The sequence below is a fragment of the Medicago sativa genome, chromosome 5 (assembly GCF_051527215.1).
Source record: "Medicago sativa cultivar Bolivia chromosome 5, Bolivia_mono, whole genome shotgun sequence".
Taxonomy (NCBI): domain Eukaryota; kingdom Viridiplantae; phylum Streptophyta; class Magnoliopsida; order Fabales; family Fabaceae; genus Medicago; species Medicago sativa.
In genome coordinates, this window is record NC_140753.1 from 11,767,893 (window position 1) to 11,788,165 (window position 20,273).

General features: G+C 30.8%; 2 protein-coding genes, 1 long non-coding RNA gene and 1 other non-coding gene across 4 annotated transcripts; 2 read left to right on the top strand and 2 right to left on the bottom strand.

Moving 5' to 3' along the window:
• Nucleotides 1-1,259: 1,259 nt before the first annotated feature.
• On the bottom strand, nucleotides 1,260-2,203 carry LOC146920054 (uncharacterized). Its single transcript, XR_015010712.1, has 2 exons — nucleotides 1,853-2,203; nucleotides 1,260-1,447 (listed from the first exon to the last, which is right to left on the bottom strand). It is a non-coding gene; the product is annotated as an uncharacterized LOC146920054 (long non-coding RNA).
• A 5,025-nt stretch (nucleotides 2,204-7,228) lies between these two features.
• Nucleotides 7,229-9,817, top strand: DIM1B (Ribosomal RNA adenine dimethylase family protein). The gene is made up of 2 exons (XM_085713446.1): nucleotides 7,229-7,746; nucleotides 8,786-9,817. The coding sequence occupies exons 1-2, from the start codon at nucleotides 7,417-7,419 to the stop codon at nucleotides 9,452-9,454; spliced, it is 999 nt and encodes a 332-aa protein (XP_085569572.1). The 5' UTR covers nucleotides 7,229-7,416; the 3' UTR covers nucleotides 9,455-9,817.
• A 1,112-nt stretch (nucleotides 9,818-10,929) lies between these two features.
• On the bottom strand, nucleotides 10,930-16,148 carry LOC146920056 (3-epi-6-deoxocathasterone 23-monooxygenase CYP90C1-like). Its single transcript, XM_085713445.1, has 9 exons — nucleotides 15,869-16,148; nucleotides 14,238-14,559; nucleotides 13,967-14,116; nucleotides 13,117-13,413; nucleotides 12,006-12,095; nucleotides 11,813-11,891; nucleotides 11,605-11,711; nucleotides 11,383-11,510; nucleotides 10,930-11,300 (listed from the first exon to the last, which is right to left on the bottom strand). The coding sequence occupies exons 1-9, from the start codon at nucleotides 16,078-16,080 to the stop codon at nucleotides 11,210-11,212; spliced, it is 1,476 nt and encodes a 491-aa protein (XP_085569571.1). The 5' UTR covers nucleotides 16,081-16,148; the 3' UTR covers nucleotides 10,930-11,209.
• A 2,915-nt stretch (nucleotides 16,149-19,063) lies between these two features.
• Nucleotides 19,064-19,194, top strand: LOC146920057 (U11 spliceosomal RNA). Its single transcript, XR_015013080.1, has one exon. It is a non-coding gene; the product is annotated as a U11 spliceosomal RNA (small nuclear RNA).
• The last annotated feature ends 1,079 nt before the right edge of the window (nucleotides 19,195-20,273 follow it).

Sequence of the window (20,273 nt, forward strand, 5' to 3'; positions counted from 1 at the left end):
TTACATATTTGGAATCTGTTCTTAATAAAAATCTGGTTGGAATTAATTCCATTTGCCATTTTGTTAAAACTTTAACACAACTTAATGTTTCTAATTCATGAATTGGATATCTTGTTTCGGTATCTGTAAATGATCCTGAAACATATTTACAAAGTAAAAGATCTTCATCTTTTATCTTATTTTTAATATTTTCATAAGAATAATCAATCTTAGTATCTTTTGATACTAATTTTTCTGATGAATCAGAGAGTTTGTCCAATTTCTCTTTCGAGCTACTAGACTTAGCGTACTGGGTTGCTCCAGTATCTTTCATTCCTTGTTGATGGGTTACATCACCAACATAGTTTCCCGAATCATCAAGATTCAGTATCGCTTTACCATTGGGTAGAGCTCTCATACAACCTGCCCAGGTTGTTTTATCAGCATCAATCTCAACAATTAAAAAATCATTTTCTGTTGGATTGTATAAGCTGGGTAAAACTTTAATTTTTCTTTTAATAGTTTTTACAGTTAGAGTATCTTGTTCAGTCCATGACCATGGAACTTTCTCAGATATCTTTTTCTGTAAAATCTTTCTTTCAGTTGCCAAATTTTTGAAAAATCCTTCATTGGCAATATAATTCAAACATCCTAAAAATCTTTGAATTTGTTTTCGATCTTTCAATTCATCAGGGAAAGCTTGGATCTTTTCCTGAACATGTGGAGATAAATCGAGGGTGCCATTTTCTTTAAAAATAAGGCCTAAATACTCGATTTCCTTTTTGGCTAATTGTGATTTCTTTTTTGAAATAACAATTCCCTTTTCTGAAATTCTGTTTAAAACAATTTCTACATCTTTAAGATGTTGTTCTTTAGTTCCTTTTGTAAAAACTAAAATATCATCAATATATGCCAAACATATATGTTCTAATCCTCTAAGAGCATTATCCATAAATCTTTGGTATATAGATGGTGCTTGTTTTAGTCCAAATGGAAGAACATTCCATTGGTAGTGTCCTTGTGGACATGAAAAAGCTGTTAAAGGCTTAGTTTCTTCTGAAAGTCTGATTTGATAGTATCCTGATTTTGCATCAAAAGATGAAAACCAGGTAACGTTTAACCTGGGAAAGCAGTCTTTTTTCCCACCATGGGAAAATGTACTTTTCCCTGCCACCAGTAAGTTGGCAACTGGTTCTAAAAAAAAAAACAAAAAAATTCAAAACAGTTTTTTAATATTAGTTCTACTTTCTGCACCACACCCCCATTTTACTATTGTCAACTAGAAATAATACTACTCATTGATTAATATCATTTTCTTCTCTTTCTTAACATAAATCAGTTTCTTCTTCTATCTCAACAAAACGCAAAACGCATGAAGAAGGAAATATGATTCTGAAATTCTCAAGCAAAACACCCAATGAAATTCTCATTCTTCATTGTTTGTTCTATCTTCTCTTCTTCTTCAACCCTGATACAGGCAAAACGCAAAAATCGAAGATTATCCATCTAAACTGATTTTAACAGATTCTTATACGATTTTGCATTTAAAACGGTGTGACGATTCGATTCTGAGCGAAATTTCAAAATATTGGGGATAATTTTTACACGGATCTGTCAGCTGGTTTGCATATGAAATGAGGTTTTATTTTCAATTGGGATTACAAAGAAAGATCCAAACTTAAACGATTTTGAATGTTGATGTCATGAGTGATGGAATGGGCTTTTTTTTTACACAGTCAATACATCAGTAATAAAATTCTAAAATTAAATTATTAGGGATTAGAATTGTGCTTTGATGAATAACATGGAAATGGAATCAATAAAAAAAAAAAGTGATATAACGAATACAACATAAACTTGGAGAAGGACTTACGCAGACACTACTTCCTTTCCAATCCTTGAGTATAGTTTCATATTCATTGCATAAATAAAGAAGCTTTTTTTTTTTGAGGATGAAGAAGTTTATTTTTCTGAAAGGAAGAATGAAGAAAGCATCAATGGCAATCTGGGAGGTATATGGGTGAAGAACAAAAGAAATAACAAAAGAAAAAGAAAAGAAAAAATAAAAGAATCTTAAACAAAAGAAACATATTATTATTTTAATTCATAGGTGGGGCCGAAATTTTTGTTACACAATGCCCAACAACAAGTTGCAACAATTATCCCTTCTTTCATCTCAGCCATCCAATTAAAATACTATTAAATCTATGGCTATAAAGGACACTTTCCCATCATGGGAAAAAAGAATCCTTTCCCATACTAAACGTTACCTGAAAACCAATCACATCCTTTTATTTTTTGCAAAATATAATCCTTTCGTGGTAATTTATAAGAATCTCCGATTGTAGCATCATTGAGTTTCTTATAATTTATCACCATTCTAGCTTTTCCTCTTTTTATTTCATTGTGATTTGTCACATAAAAAGCGGGTGCTGAATGTGGACTTGCAGATGGAGTAATTAACTTCTTTTCTTGAAGTTCTTTTATATTCTTTTGAAATTCTAATTTATCTTGTACTGAATAAGGCATTTTATATTTCACATTAATCTCCTTATTAGGATCTCGTAATTTGATGGTAACAAGTTCATGATTTGTATTTTTCAGATTATCCAGAGGATCTTCTGAACATACAGTATCAAGTTTTTGTTCTATTTCTTCAAGATTTAAAAAGAATTTTCTATCCTCCCAAATACTCTTTAGATTTATAAGGTTTTCAGAAATTAATTGAATAATCTCATTTCTAGTTATAATTTTTGTTGTTATAACTTTTGTCTTTTCTTTGGGGTTTGCTAAATTTTTCCAAAGCAAAGAAATAGTTTTAACATTTTGCACAAACGGTGCATATAACTTTAAAAAGTTATTTCCAATGATTAAATCTAATCCTGAATCATGGAGATAAATTGTTGGTATGAAGAATTCATGACCTTCTATAGTAATTGAGATGTCTCTCAAAACAAACCATATTTGATGTTTTGACTTATCTGCAACAATTATTTCTTTGGGTTTTCCTAATTTTTCCCAATTTCTTGATATGTTTCGTTTTCCAAAACATAATGTTGCGCCTGTATCTAAATAGGCTAAAATCTCCTTCTTACGAAGTTTTATTTTGATAAAGGTAGCACTAGGGTTTCCTTTACTCAAAATTTTGGTTTTGCTCATCTTCGGAATCTGTACAGAGTTCGTAGAAACTTTGTTGCTCCCAATCAGAATCTGAATCTTATTCTACTGGTTCATAACCTATTCTATAGATCATGTTTAAAACTTGTTTCTTTTCTTTAGAAACTTTCTTTGGACATTCATTAGCATAATGTCCTGTTTCATGACATAACCAGCATGTGCATGATTTTTTACCTTTAGGACAGGTTTTATTTTTTCTAGGGTACTCCCTCTTTCTTCTATAGAATCTCTTCTTCCTATGTTTCTTTTTGTCATAGGAAAATCTTTTAAATTTCTTTCTTCTAGGGTATTTTCTTTTTCTCCTAGTTTTTTCACAACCATATGCTCCAATCTTTCCTTGGATTCTATCACAGCACAATCCTATTTGCGCATCTCGTTTTGATTGTTTCTTTAGGCATTGTTCTTGCATCCAATTTCTAAGGATAGAAATTCTAGCTCCTAAAGTATCTTTAACCTTTCCTGAAGATACTGCACTGTTAAATTCAGTTTGAATTATTTGGGACATTGCCATAGGTAATTTTTGGTAAAATAATTCGACAACCTTTTGGTTTTCTCTAGTGTCTTTATTTAGATCATAATATAATTGTGAGAATTCACAAATATAATTTTCTATGTAACAAGGATTACATATGGATAGATTCATTATTCTCCATAATTTTTCGGCATTAAAAGCGGTATTTGAGTCTACCGTATCTTGCCATCCTTTAAACTCATTTAAAAGCCATTCAAAGATTTTATTAATCATTCCCATACTGTTTTCTGCAGTTTGTTCTTCTTCAGGTTTTTCGGCCAGAAATTTATATGCATTACCTTCCGTTCTACACAAAAGATAGTTAAAAATTTGTTTTGGGCTTAGACCTTTTAAATCACTATCTAACTGTATTTGGATAGTATTTTTATTATACCAACTTCTTATGGCTTGAGCTAGATTGTCAACACAATCAATGTTTAGAATTCCACTTCCATCATTTACACTATGTTTGGGAATATAACTCATAGGAATTCTTTGGAATTTAGCTTGAGAAAATTCTCTATGGAATTCTGTATTCCAATTATAAGAGGGTCCTCTTTTTGTTCCTGAGCTTTCGCCCATTTCTAATTGTTCTATTTTAACAAAATTTCCGTCGTCTTTTGAATCATCATCTGAACTAAAGTCGTAAACAAAATCTTTTAGATCTTTAGGTTCAGGTTCTTCCTTAATGGAATCTTTTTCACTTATGTCTAGGGTAGCCATAAGTTGATCTAGTTTTTCGAGTTGATACTCTATGTTTTCTTCTATAATCATTTTTTATAGTTAGTAAATAAAGATGCTTCAATTTTTTCCTTATTCTTCCCCCCTTCTTTAAGTTGAGGAGAATGATTTTGCTTACAACAACAATTTTTTATGATATAATTAATCATATCAGTTATATTGTTTAACTGAGGATTAAAAGAATGATATATATGAGGATATTTATGATTCTCATTTTTGTTGTAGCACGGAAATTTTTTTTCTATATTTACCCAAGTTTCGTGGGGTCTCTCTAATCCTTGCTCATAATCTTTCGTAAACATATTATTTTGTTTATAGATTTGAGGTAAGGTTTCAAGAAAAGAAATTTGTCTTTCAAATCTCTCATTTAATTTCTTGGTTTCGTCAAGCAAAGCTTTAACTCTGGTTGTAAGTGTATTATTTTCTTCACTCATCTAGCTATTTCTTTAAGTTTATTCCTTAAATTTTGAGCTAATCCTTTATATTCATTATATAAAAAATGATCTATATTTTCATGGCTTTCATATAAATATTTGTTTAAAAAATATTCAGCCGTTGTATCACACCATCTAATTTGTGCTTTAACTAGTGTAATATCTTGATAATTTGGACATAATATAAAGGGTTGTAAAATACACTTCCCTGTTGGTCCTTTAATAAATTCCATTTATTTTAGACTTTTAAAGCCGGTTTTCTTCAAACTGATTTAAAATGTTTGACTTTATTGGAAAAGTCATTTGGGTGACTGTACCGTAGAATTCACCTTTAAAGTAACATTGTGTCCAAAAGAAAAGAAATTAAAGTAACTCGTTTTGGTCCATCATGTTGATTCGCGTTCCTTTTCAATTATTAAACTAATTTTTCTATAACTAAATTGATCTCTCAAACTTCATTTACTTTTATGTTTTGCTTTGGCGGGACTTCGATGGATTTATACATGGCGCCACAAAAATAAGGCTTTTCATGTTTCCCACAAAGTCATAGGTGACTTTGACTTATGGGCATAATTATGTTGGCCTAATTTGTCTCTTCAAGAGTAACAAGGTTAGTTTAAGGAGTAGTGCTTTTTAAAGTTTTAGCAGTCAAAGGTTTTATGAGCTAACACTAGTGGAATATTACAATATTCAAAGCTAATCATTTTCTAAAGAGGCAATTAGGCAACAACCCTGTGAATCAACAGTTAATTTATGCATGTTTCAGTTTTATGTTTATGTGTTGGAACATCAAAACCAACATTATGTAACCTGAACAGATACTAAAAGATGTTATCAATTACTAAGTATGAGTTAACGACCACGCTTTGCGATGAAGTTTAACCCTGTGAAATCATTTTGTTGTAAGTAATAGAAAAAGGTTGACAAGAATGATTAATAAGCTAGATTTTTTTTTTTTACAAACAATATAATTGGAGTCTTCCCCAGACCAAAGCAAAAATGAACAATGATTTTTCATTCCAAATTATGAAAAAGATAGAGGTCAAACGAATCGAGCGTACTGCATACTTGTAATGAATAACAAATTCCCTCTCAAGTTGGAAACAAATCATCATTGTGTTTAATTATTGGAGTATACTATATGTGTTAGTTTAGTTAGTTGCCTTCACACTGATTGTTTTTGTTAGAATTCTGTTATTGATAAAACAAAATTCTCCTAGTTACATTGTATGTGATGTTAATTTTATATCACCTTTCTCTCCTTAATTTAGTCACATCAACAATTATAAATGGAGAAATGATATGTTTTACATTGTATCATTTTATGTTCAAATATTATTATTCTATCAGTATAGCTTGAGTTTTGCTCTAATTGTTTGTGTAAATATATATAAGGATAAAGAGTACAATGATACAAATTACACGTGGATAATTTCATTTGTTCATATTCTCCTTTGAATATATGTAGTGCAAATTTTAATTGAAAGTGAGTTTAACGCATTAATGATATTATTATTATCTTAGCAAAAGTTATACTTTAATGTTCTAATAAAATCACGACGTTCATGATAAGATCAAACTCATTGTCATTTCAAACATATTCTAATGACATTGGAAGTCTTGAGCACATTTGATCAATAAAAGAAATTGGAGGGAATCAATTATAAAAAATACAGTAAAAAATGAGAGAACTTTTTATTACTTTAGTATGAGAGAGGCGATAAAAGTAGACAACTCATTAATGTGGGCCTTTGATGTGGTTTAGGTTTAACAACAAAAATTAAGTAGTTCGACCCACAAGAAATTGAAGGATTTTACTTTTTTTTTTCCCTTCCTAATTTAGCTTTGCTAGGGTTAGTTCCCCTTCCCCAATGACGATGAGTTAACTTCGGCTAGGGTTCTTCCTCCTACAAGAGGGGAGTGCTCTTGCTTTCTTTAGCAACCTCGTCTGCTCATTTTCTTCAACCATGGATGTTCCACAATTTCGTACTTTCAATGGTACCACCCACACATCCTCTTGAGTCTCGTCGACCACCACCAGAACCCCCTCATTTGCAGCTCTTGTTTTCAACACCCTCTTATTATTGTGTTTGTAGCTCGTTAATGAGCTCACCAATCAAACTTCCTTTCAACTCTATGTACATTATAGGAAAGCGAGTTTAACTTTTGTTGTCGGCGTAAAAACATTATCATTAGATAAGAGAAATGTTAGAGACACTATATTCCTAACAATATCTCTAACACCAACTTTTTTATCAATTGAAACTCATGTAGAATCCACATTTCATTATCAAAATGGATCCCACATATACCCACATATATGTTAGAAATAGTGTTCTTAACATTTTTGTAATGGATAATATATCAATATCTCTAACAACAATCTAAACCCCGCGTTATGTCCTATGAACATCGGTCGATCGATCCGTGATCTAACCTATCTAAACTTTATTTATTTTCCTTCCCTTTTTTACCGGTTACATTTCCTACTAAAACCAAACATATATTAACTCTCTCAACAAATTCACCTTCCCTATATTCATAGTTTGAAGAGCAATGACTACAACTTGAACCATGCTTAGCGCCACAAAACGCGTCACTGCATTCCTCCCTCGGAATCTCCAACAACTCCGTCAACTCCATGAAGACATCGAAGAAAGCATCTATTTCTACAAGAGCAGAGGCCAACACATTCTCACAAACCCTCGAGTTCTGGACACCATCGTTCAAAAATCCGCAATTAACCCTTCCGATACGGTCCTCGAGATCGGTCCCGGCACTGGAAACCTCACCCTCAAGCTTCTAGAAGCTTCACGCGAGGTTATGGCCATCGAAATCGATCAACGTATGGTTAACATTCTCGAGAATCGTGCACTCAAACGCGGCCTCCACAACAAGCTAACGGTAACTCGTTTTTATAATGCATTTCACCTGTTCGATGAAATGCCACACACAACACGTGACTTACCACGTGACATGTTAAACCTCAGCGCTTGGATTTTGTTTTATGTTAATTTTCTCCTAGATTGGTGTTTTATGTCATATTTTGTTTGCACTGTTAGACTTTAGGTTATGCTCATCTTATATTGTTGTCGTCTATGTTATATTTTGTGATAGTGGGAACCTTAACATTGTTCCACAACAAGAGACGAATGGCATTTAGATGCTCATTCATCATGTCTTACACTAAAGATGAATTGCTTAGTATTTTGGGTTTGTGAATTTGAAACATTGCTCTTGAATGACTACATTGTTGTGAAAAATTAATAGTATCTACCCTGCCAGCGATTTGCTAAGCAAGGATGAAGGATGTGAACTTTGTCTGATTTGTAAACATGATACATAGAAAAGCCTGACTCCTCATGGAAAACGAACTTCTGCCGAGATGGTCCTCATCCTATCCTGACCTTGCCCTTGTGGCCAGCATGTGATGGGATATATGATCATGCACTTTCCACGTGACCTTAATAAGTTAGCATAACTATTATCGCGGTACACTCTAGTTTTAAGGTTTTGGATTTGAGAATTTAGATCTAAAGAAGAAGAAATAGATAGAGAAAGGAAATGGAATTTAACATGTCTATGTGAGTTATCTTAATATTAGAATGTCATGTGTTTTTTTTTTAAACAAAACATGTTAAAAATGCTAAAATTGCAACATAATGTAATATAAACGATCAATTTGAAAAGAAAAAACAAATACTGAAAAGATCAATTTGGAAAAATGATCAAACTTAAAGGTCCATAAATATAAGACTGGTGCTATATCCAGCGAGAAAATTTCTAACGAAAGGGTCGCGAAATATGGTGTAGCCAATTAAAATAGTACTTGGCCGGAAAAAACGGAGTTGTTGTTCCTATACTTATTCGCTAAAATTCACGAACAACCATGTCGCTTTATCTAGCATTTCCCTAAATATAATTGTCTTTTTTTCTTTTCCAGGTGATAACGAAAGATGCATTGAGAACAGAGTTTCCACCATTCGATCTCGTAGTAGCCAACATTCCTTACGGTATATCTTCACCACTCATAATTAAACTTATATATGGTACAATACCATTCCGAAGCGCAACTCTTCTACTTCAGAAAGAGTTTGCTCGAAGATTACTGGCTAATCCTGGTGACTCCGAATATAACCGTTTAGCCGTTAATGTTAAGCTTCTAGCTGATGTGGAATTTGTTATGGATGTTAGCAAGAGAGATTTTCTTCCGTCACCTAAAGTTGATTCCTCCGTCCTTATAATTCGACCAAAGGTTAACGTTCCCGCCGTTAATCTTCATCAATGGAGGGCTTTCACTAGGACTTGTTTTAATAACAAGAATAAGACACTTGGTGCTACGTTTAAGAATAAGAGGAAAGTTTTGGAGTTGTTGGAATTTAATAATGTGTCTGGTTTGGTTGGAGAACAAGATGATGTTTGTTTGTTTAAGGAGAAGATTGTTGGAGTTCTTAGAGAGGGAGGCTTTGATGATAAAAGGCCGTCAAAACTTTCGATTGATGAGCTGTTGCGTTTGTTGGCTTTGTTTAATGATGTTGGCGTATATTTTGATCACCGTGGAGATGTTAGCAATGAAGATGATAGGTTTGAGGTTGATGATATTGATGATTAGTGATGAGCATCAACCACTTTGTGACATTTTGTATATTATTAAGATCAAGATAGATCAGATTCTGTTATACTCATTAGTCAAAAGGGTGGCTGTTGGATGAATCCAGCAGTTGAGAGATCAAAGCTGAAGTTGGTTGAATTCATCAGTTGATCAGTGGCTGTTGCAAAGACGAGAAAATTTGTTTATAATTGATTTGTTTTGATTGCATAATATCATGAATGCAAAGCCTTTTTATAAAAAAAATATGTTGGGTATAGATTTAAACTGATAAAGAATATTGGAAATGTTTGAAAACATAATCTATCTCGTGTATATTGTAATTTGTAATGTGGCCCTTAGGAATATAAATATATAATTTCGAAACTTGATGTTGATGAATAGGTAGCTGGTATTAGAATTGTTTCATCCATTAACTGCTAGTCTGCTACAACATTACAGAACAAATATGATTGTTCAATTCATGATCCCTTGCTCAATTTATGGAAGACACTGAAGCAGTGATTACCCGGAGGTTAATACCAAGAACATATAATTATGTTGCAGTGGTAGAACGGGACCTCAAGTAAATACATGTAAAAATTTCCCTCGAATTATAATGGATATGCAAGCAGTGACAGATCTAACTCAGGCTAGTGGGGGTTTGACTTCCTCCTTAGACAACTATTATGTGTTTACTAATTTGCATAATACTCTGGTTTCTGGTTTAAGGAGGTATGTTCTAGTGTTTTTTCTTGTTAACACGTGTATTTTGATTGTTTGTTCCGCATTCTTTTTTCATGGTTGGGCCTTTCCTTGATCCTGTTATTATTTATGGGCTACACCCATTTTATAGAGCTACTTTTTTCCCCGTTGTTTCAAAACCACACCCCATCCGGATGAAGACAAATGCATCCAAATTAACTGTTTTTTCTCTGGCTGGATGGGTAAATCCGGACGGAAGTGTTTTTGAAGATTTATAGGAATGGGAAAAAAAACTCTTAATTTTATAGGTTGTTGTATTTTGGGGTAAACCAGTGTGCTTTACATGATACGGCAGTACATGTGTTTTCAATCTAGTTTCAATTGTGTTTCTTAGACCTGGCATATTTTGTAGTTAAAAATTCACTTTGCTTATAAGAATTTTATTACTAAAATTTCAGCAATAATAAACTTCAAGTGGTTAAATGACAGAACATTGTTGCCTAGTTACAGAGTTTCCACTTATTCAACATCTTACTATCTTAGTCCTAGCTATGTATATACAAGAGTTGTACTACAACTACACTAATTGGGATAATAACCTCAGAGATACTGGAACATGAACTTATGTCACGGCATGGGCCAAGAGTACACTGCAAAACCCACATGGAGAACATACTCACCACAAAAGTTGCATTGGAATCAAACAAATAAAGTCAAGTAATGTACTATACACACAAGATCTGAGAGTTAGCTTCAATCATCTCCCACTTGCAATTAATTTTCAAAGATAGCAATAGGGTCCAAAAGCACCTTTATTTTCTGAATATTGATGTTACGAAATTGCTAACACAATATATATATAGTAAACACTATTTTCTGAAAGAGCAACCTTATTGTTTCTGTCTACTTGATAGTTACCCTATAGGTTGAAATAAACATAAAATGTAAATAAATACATTTTTCTCTCTATGTAAGATTTTCTTGTATTCAATAACTTTTGATTAATTATTGAAATGAATTGAGTATGTTTTGTCAACAAAAAAAAAAAAAGATTTTCTTGATGGTCTAATCCAATCAAGCGGTTATGGGTTGCACTCTAATTGGGAGCTTCTTCTTCATCTTAACAGTTGGAAAGTATATTATTTCATCCCTCTCAGCTACCCAGCTGCATTGTGGAAACCAATCACATGTTAAAATCACGAAACATTATGAACAAAAAAATTATAGGTTAGATATTATAATATTACCTATATGTAGTAACAAGATGGTGAAGGAAAATAGAGAGCTCTAGCCTGGAAAGTTCTAACCCAGGACACAGTCTATGTCCACTCCCAAACGGGGTAAAGCAATTGTTACTAGGCACAACTCCAATTTTCTGCAAGCATAGAACATTGTATATATAATTGCTTCATGTAATTATATGATCTTTATATAAACATGACTAGATATAGGTTTAGAAGCTGAATTACCTCCCATCTCCATGGATCAAACTTATAAGGGTTTTCATAGATTTTTGAGTCCATGTGAACAGAGGTAAGAGATGCCATAACACCCCAATCTTTTGGAATTAAGTACCCTGCATTCATATGCAAAAAAAGTTAAACTGCATTAGTATTTTTTTTTTTATTTGTATGCATTTATGCCAAAGATAACTTATCTTGTGAATAACTACACTACCTTTAATTTCTACATCTTTGACTGCTTTCCTCCAAATGCCATTAACTATATTTGCCATTCTAAGAGTTTCACTGATGACCTTTTAGAAAGGAAATGGAAGAGAAATCAATGAACATAATAATGCTGTAATCACATTTTTTATAGGGTAAAAACTGATATTGTATATATAAGAAAGTTAACATTGGAAACTCACATTTTGAGTAAATGGCAGTGACATGTAGTCGGTCCATGTATAACCATCTGGGAAATTAGTCTTCTGCTTCTTCAATTCCAAGTTCTCCTCCTAATAAAATAAATGAATCAGATAAATCATATATGAAATTTTTATTTGGTTGAGTATTTAGTCCACAAGATTAATAACTTCAAAATTTTCATTGCTTAGCAGAGTAATATGGACTTGGGGAATGTTTGAATTGATTTATTTAAGCTTCTTACTGACACAAGTCCTTGTAAGACCGTTTGGGAGAACTTATGATATGTTCAAGAGTTGTCTTTAGCTCATTTTCATAAACTCTCTGAGACAACATACGAAAATAATTTAACTTTATTCTTTCTTTTGTATAGAAATAGCTTATAAATAAGCGCTTATTATAATAACGTTTATGCCATAAGTTTTAAATTAAGTTGTTTATCCAAATAGAGCTTTATTAGCATTGTGATTAAATCATGTAAGTGGAGATATGACATTGCACCATTGCTGCAGAAATATCGAGCAAAATTTTCTGTTATTCAAAGGAAACAAACTTTTTTTTTAATGTAAAACTGACACACACGAAGGGAGAATCTTATGTTCGAAATTGAGTAAACACAAATCCCGATATTGCCAGTTGAATTAGACCTTACTTTTTGAATGGCTGAATTAGACCTTATTATATTAGATTATGTAATTTATTTTAAATTATAAATTTGATATGTTCAATAATTTAAGCATATTAGACTACATTTATTTATTTATTTTGCATATTTAAATGTATTATTTAAAATAAAATTAAAATATGATATCATATAAAGTTAGATTCTATGAAATATCATGTAAAATATCAAAATGGTGCATGATCTCATTAATACATTCATTAGTCTATTTAAATATGCGTCATATAAGAAATGAATATTTGGACTTTTAAAAAGGTCACGCTTAAGTCTAACAATAAGCTTATGACACATAAGAAGTTAGATTTATGCCTTGAATGTTTTTTGACTAGTTATACTTAAACTTACAAAACCTAGCTCAACCCAATGTATATCCACCCTTAATGACACAAGAATGATTAGAAATAGTACATAACATAATTAAGTGAACTTACCATAAGTTTGGATAGAGCAAGAGGGGAATCAGTGAGGAATTTGAGGGCCAAGGTCATGGCCGTAGGAAGGGTCTCTTCCCCTGGGATCATAAACTCGATGATGTTTTGGCTAATCATTTCCACCATCAGGTTTGAACTTGAGCTTGATTGAGACAACTCACCCTTATCCCTTAGGAGTGCATCCACGACATCATTCACTACACCAACCTTCTCATCATCTTCTGCATTATTATCCATTATTAGCTTCATTCTCTCCTCAACTATCCTCCCCACCATCTTCATCATCCTTTCCTTAGCCTGCACAATATATTCACACATAATTAGTTACGCACTTTAATCACAAACTAACTAATTAATTTCAACTTCATATTATTGTTAATAATTAAGACCTTGCTTATAACAAGGACGTTGTTATTAGATGTGAAAGTAGGTTGAATCAAGCTAGTTTTTGCAAGACCTAAGTAGGACTAGATAAAAAAATTCAAGCCCCAAATCTAGCATGTTACTTATCATAGGTTTCTTTTTAGGCTTCGGTTCTTTCTGACTTGCAAGCTTAATTAAAAGTCTATTTTATATTAATATATTCAAATAAGTAATTCGACATGTTTAAATAGAATAACGAGTTAATATGTCAATGAAATTAATTATATTTTGTGATTTAACATCATATTTAGAGACTATGACTTTATATGACCATCTACTCAACTATATTTTATAACAATACATTTAAATATGTCAAAAATATAATGTAAGCTAATATACTTGAATTAATGAAAATGTTTTCCACAAAAAAAAAGATGAAAATGTTTAACACAAATCAGATTAATTATATATATTTAGTTTGTGGGACCTTTAAGGATTTGTATAGTGTTGTTCCTGGAAACTTGATGGGTAAGCAAATCAAGCCTTTGATGAATACTTCAAATTCTCTTTTCAACAAGTCCAAATCTTCACCAGGACCAACGCTCATCAAAACTTTAACCAAAATAGGAAATGTAATCTGGTATATATGCACATCCACAAAAAGTTCAAAAGAGAAAAGATAATTAGGAGAAAATAAATGTATTCAAATAAAAAAAATAGTGAAAGAAAATATCATTATTAAATAAAAAGAGAGAGACCTTTTTTACTTCATCTTGAATGTATATTGTTTTGTTGGTCCAAGATGCTAAGCATTGTTTGACAGAGTGTTCAATATCTCTAGTGATTTGAGATTTAAATTGTGGGGACTTAAGAAACACTGCAATGAGTGAATGCAGTTTCTTGTGCATGGCCCCGTTCAATTGGAGTATAGAGTGTTCTCCCATTAATTCTCTAATTGATTTTGGATAAGCAGGGACAAAAATGTTCCTTTGATTCAGTAGAACCACCTTGTTCACTTCTGGGTCTGTTGAAATTATCACATTGCTTCCCAAAATGTTTGTCTTAAACACATTCCCATAACTGCATTTACATATACAAAATGTAAATAAAAACACGTTTCTTTTTACTAATTGAAAGGGATTATTAATTAATTATATATGAATATGTAGTCGAGTTTATCAACATTTCAATGCTCGAAAATGTAAGGTCGGGCGATTTAGTCTTTCCAATTTATGAAATAATAAATTAATATTTTAAACCAGAGAATATCAACCGATTTAATCTCTCAGTTAAAATATCTCTTTAATAAACATATATCAAAGTTAAAAATTTATGGTCCTGAATAATAAAAAAAGACTAAATTGATTAACATTGTTCAATTCGAAAATTTGAGGTACTAAATTACTCATCTACTTCTACCATTTAAACTACTAAAATAATTGCTTTAATCATATAGATCTCATGGATACTATTATTATTTCCTTCCACACAGTCTACTCTAGCTGGAAATAGATCTCTCATGTGACATTGGCAAAATCTTAATCTTAGAAAAATAAAAGCATGGGGCAGGGTTAAAATATTAAAATTGATGATGTGTGTGGTATGAGATTAAAAATATGAGAGTATAGTTTATAGTAACTTTTTATCTGCATTGGTTTAATTAGCCACACTCCATTGAGAAGATGTGCAAACTGCAATGAAACAGGAAGGCTAGCTGATTATTTATAAAATATAGCTATGGGTAGAAGTACCCTTTCCAGCCACTTTGCGATCACTAGATTCAAAATGAAATTGGATTCCAAATTTTATGCATTCACGCCGTTAGCACATATTTGTAACCATTGAATCGAGATCGTTTCAGATTATAATACAAATTTTAATATCTTTTAAAAGAAAAATCGTATACTTGACATCTAGACCTATATGTTGCATGAAATACGCAAAAATTTTGACTGCCGACAATCATCTTTCATTGAAAGTTTAAACATAGTCACCCTATAGAGTAGGATCCAAAAATTTTAATAAGTGAGATCAAAATTATATCATAAAAACTTGTATAAAAATATATAAATGCGTAAGCGATTAAAATTTATATAAGTTCTACTGTGTAAATAGTTATTATGGTTCTTAATTAAGACTAAAGTTTTTGTGGTTCCAAAGATTCACATTTCACTATTTGGTGAGCATGCATGCCATTGGCCACGTTGAGAAATTATGAAAGGATATGAGAATATGCAAAAAGCAAAATACTACAATTAAGAATCATAAATCAAAATCATATCATCCATGTTTGTGATAGAAGGGATCAAATAAAATAATATAGCAATTAACAATAATGATAAAAATAATTAGGATAATTAAATAAATTATTATAATTTATAAGGCTTACATAGACTTGCGTTTTTCCATGAAGGTGACAGGGCAAGAAGAATAGCCAGAAGCAATGAAGTCAAGAGTCTCTCCAAGTAAAGGCCAACCTGAGTTTCCTTTTGGAATTTTAATTCCATTTCTTACCGTAATATTATTATTCTCCTTCTTCACAAACCATAAACTCATTAACAATACAATTATGCTCACACATACACCTATAAACCATTCCATAATTTTGAATAAACTAGCACGTACTTAGAAGATATATATGACCTTGAAAAGGTGGCTATATATATATATATATATATATATATATATATATATATATATATATATATATATATATATATATATATATAGATAGTTCAGACTGGATTTTGTATGTATATATAAAGGGTTTCCAGCTACCTGCTTTGCTGTACTTGACCGATCAACACTCTTGTTTGTTTGTTTGTTTCTTGGGAGTGAAAGAGAAAAAGATGAGGGCAGAGAAGAGAAGAATAAAGACAAGTCAGAAGAATTTAAGTTGGGAAGAAACTTCCCTTTGGAGATCAATCTACTTATAGTAAATATACAAATATTTTTTAGCTCATAAAATAAAGTGTATAATATTTTTGACCGGACTTGTATGGTATATATAAATAAGAGTGGGAATCTATAATTTATTATATATTGTAAAGTTCAGTCAAAAAATTATATATATTTTAAGTAACAATTACATAAAAAATAAAATATAGTAATTATATTCCTTCTTTTAAGTTTTTGCTACAAAGTAATACTATTCTAAATACGGTAATTTTCAATTTTCCTTCTCATGTATATTCACATCTAAATTCCAGGAAGGTGTCTCTGTCAACCTACCTCCGTTGATGGGGACATTGCATTATATATGTAGGGACCGAGGTTCGAATCTCGAACACCATACTTATTCATCAAAATAGGTGAAATTTTTAGCCGTTAAACTACTTGACAAAAAAAATCTCTTAAAGGTATATCATTGTGCTAGTAAAGATTGCAGCTTTTAGGTTTCAAATTGATGGGGTGAAATGGCGGTCAAGAGATTTTTTTTTTTGACAAAAATAAATGATATTCATTCATTCAAATTGATAGAGTACATCGATATAGTGCAAATTCGCTAAAAGCAAAAAGGATGAATCTATGAACAGACTCACAGTATCCATGTTAATAGCATAAAACGGCAAAGTACAAATGTCTACACATATGACTATATTCAAATCTCCGGAATAACCATGTCTCCGGATCTGCAACGTGGATGACGTCAAAGTCATTGATTGGATCTGCATTGGATCAAAGCTGATCTAACAATCTAAACCGATCAAATACTTGAGAGAAACAAGAAAGACATACAAGGTCCACAAAGACGACGAACAAACCAACGTCGTACGAAGACGACAAAATCACAAAATAAAAAACGAAATAGATGTGAAAATCACTTATTTTAATAAAAGGGAAAGAGAAAAACAAGTTAGCGGGGTGATTTTGGGTCAAAAATTGACCCTAAATCACCCCTCTTTGGTGGATGAAGGAGAAGAAAACAAGGGTTTTGGTGACGGCTCACAAGAGAGAGAAAGGAAAAAAAATGTCAAGAGATTTGTTATTTTTGTTGTTTTACATAGCACTCTTTTTTCCATCGTCATGATTTTACTCCATATTTTTTTCCTTCTGGTAAGGTTCTTAACGATACAATTATTGTATAATATCTTGATTGTTATCTAGGTATTAGTCTAATCCCCCGAAATTGTTTGTTTTATCATTTTATCTCAATAAATTTTTTAGGATACTACAGATGATTTTTAGAATTTTTGGGATGCCAACATTGTTTAAACAAATTCAGGCTATTTGTTGGTCTATGTTAGTCGTTTTAGAAGTAAGTCAACTATTTTGTTTAAAAGCCTTAACATAAAATAAGCTTTTGATTAGGCTAATAGGTTTAGCCATACTTTTAAAAAGGTTAAGTCATGTTTAAAATAAAGTCTTTGACTAGTAATATGTTAGATTTAGACTTTCATTGTTAAATCAGGTCCAACCTACTTAAGCAAAGTTTGACTTGACACAACTTATATATTCTCAATGGTAGCATTTATACACCAACTATCAATTAAAATAAAAACTAAAATATTTAAATGATTTAAGTGTAATATATTATTTCACTAAAATAAATTAATAATAATAATTATGATATTCAAAACTAAGTTAGCAATATTTTTTTTTTGTATTGACATTTTGTATTTTTTATTTTATTTTTAAATGAATTTTGATTTTCTGAATTGAGATAAAAGGCATCCCTATTTGTTGTATGCTAAACTGAGAAATAATCTTGTCATATATTTTGTTACAATTTTTTTGGATTCAATGAATATTTAAAATATAGTAGTTGAGAAAGATGTCAATGTTTTTTTATTTTTTTTTACAAAAATGATGTCAGTTTTATGACATAACTTTTTTTTTGTAGTGAGTTTTATACATAACTAAAATATAAATTTTATTTTGAATAATATAATTTATTTAAATATATTCATTTTGTTTTATCGAATAATATTTTCTTTTACTTTCACTTTTACTTTTGATCAAAATATATATCTCTTACCAATTTATATAAATTTATTAAATTGCATAATTAAAATAAAAGTTATATATTAATATAATCAAAATTTATTTTATATCAAACTTTTTAAAATTTAATCAATACAAAAATAAATATCAACTTTTGAAAATTAGTATAGATATAGAAGTGATATTTTGGATTTAAAATCTAGGGCTCCAAAGCATCCATGTAATGAGAGTTGGGCATAATCTTATGAGCCACGTTCCTTTTATTTTGTCTTCACTTAACAGTTGCTACCCACATCTTGTCCAAATTCATCCATGCCATTGCCACCTACTCCCTCCGTCCCGGAATAACTGACCCATTTTCTAAAAAAAAGTGTCCCAAAATAACTGACCCATTTCAATTTTCAATACAACTTTCATCATTCCCAATACAATATAACACTAAATAATACTATTTTTATCATTCCCAATACAATATATTCCACTTTCCCCTTTATTTATACACTTTTCTTAATCTGTGTGAAAAACCAAAGTAGGTCAATTATACCGGGACGGAGGTAGTATAATATATAGTTCTCCTTAGGGTTGGTGTAATTCAACTAATTTGTGAGTACTCAATCATTCTGATTTTTTTTTTCTTTTCAAAAATAGTCAATTGGCTAATTACGCCACGCCATGTTCATCAGATTGATGAGTGTTGTATGACTATCAAAACGTATGGTTGACATAATTTTTGTGAACTAATAGGGTTAGCTCGTTAAGCCGACCCTCTTTAAAAAAAATCATTCTAATTTTTTTTTTGAAAAAAAAAAAATCATTCTGATTTTTAATAGTGTTTTTATCTGTGATTTCATTTTCAGTTATCATGCATATGCAATTTTTAACTTTGTAATAACTTTCTGATATTACTTTTCCTTAGAGAAAAAAAAAAACTTTTTGATCTCTTGGTTTGATCGTTAGTTTTAAGCAATTTTTTTTGGCCTTTTTTTAAAAAAAAGTTAAAAGACCTTAATTCAAAACTTTGGCCTAGAAAAAATATTAATATAACAATTAATTATCTAATATTTATCTATCCCGTATATATATATACATATATATATATATATCCCTGTTTCCCTAAAATATATATATATATATATATATATATATATATATATATCCATGTCCATCTGTTTTTTCTCAATCTCTTTTCGTTGAAATCTGATTCTGTGAGCTGATTCAAACCAGGGATGTACAGACGAATACAACCGATCGAATGTGAATTCAAATTAATATCGGTGTAATAATGTAATACTTGTTATAAAAAAGGCTTAATAGCACTTTTGGCCCTCTATGTTTGCAAAAGTTGCGATTTTGGCCCCCTATGTTTAAAAACTACAAAACCGCCCCTTATGTTTTGGTTTCTTTGCACTTTTGGCCCCCATGGTCAATTTTGACCTGATCCACGCTGACATGGCACCCACATCACTTATGTGAGGGGCCAAAATTGCAACTTTTGCAAACATAGGGGGCCAAAAGTGCTATTAAGAGTAATTTTTTATTTTTTTAATTCATTTTCTTTTTTTTTGTTTTGAAAAAATTTAAAAAAAAAGAGGGAAAATTAATAAAAATTGAAAATAATGAAAAAAATACTGAAAAAATTAATAAGAATGAAAACAAAAATTTGCAAAATTTTTTTTTGCATGACATGTGTGTATATACATACCACATCATTAAATCATTTTAATAATAAAAAAACATTAAAAACTGAAAATCTTTTAAAAATAACAAAAAATCAGATTATTTTAAATATTTTCCAGTTTTTTTGTTTCGCAAAAAAATCTAAACTTTTTTTATTTTGAAAATTAAATGCC

Coding starts and splice junctions, on each gene's coding strand:
- DIM1B (XM_085713446.1), top strand. CDS start 7,417: ATGCTTAGCGCCACAAAACGCGTCACTGCATTCCTCCCTCGGAATCTC. Junction 7,747..8,785: donor GCCTCCACAACAAGCTAACG/GTAACTCGTTTT, acceptor TTTCTTTTCCAG/GTGATAACGAAAGATGCATT.
- LOC146920056 (XM_085713445.1), bottom strand. CDS start 16,080: ATGGAATGGTTTATAGGTGTATGTGTGAGCATAATTGTATTGTTAATG. Junction 11,892..12,005: donor CACTGCCATTTACTCAAAAT/GTGAGTTTCCAA, acceptor CCTTTCTAAAAG/GTCATCAGTGAAACTCTTAG. Junction 11,301..11,382: donor CATCTTGTTACTACATATAG/GTAATATTATAA, acceptor TCCACAATGCAG/CTGGGTAGCTGAGAGGGATG.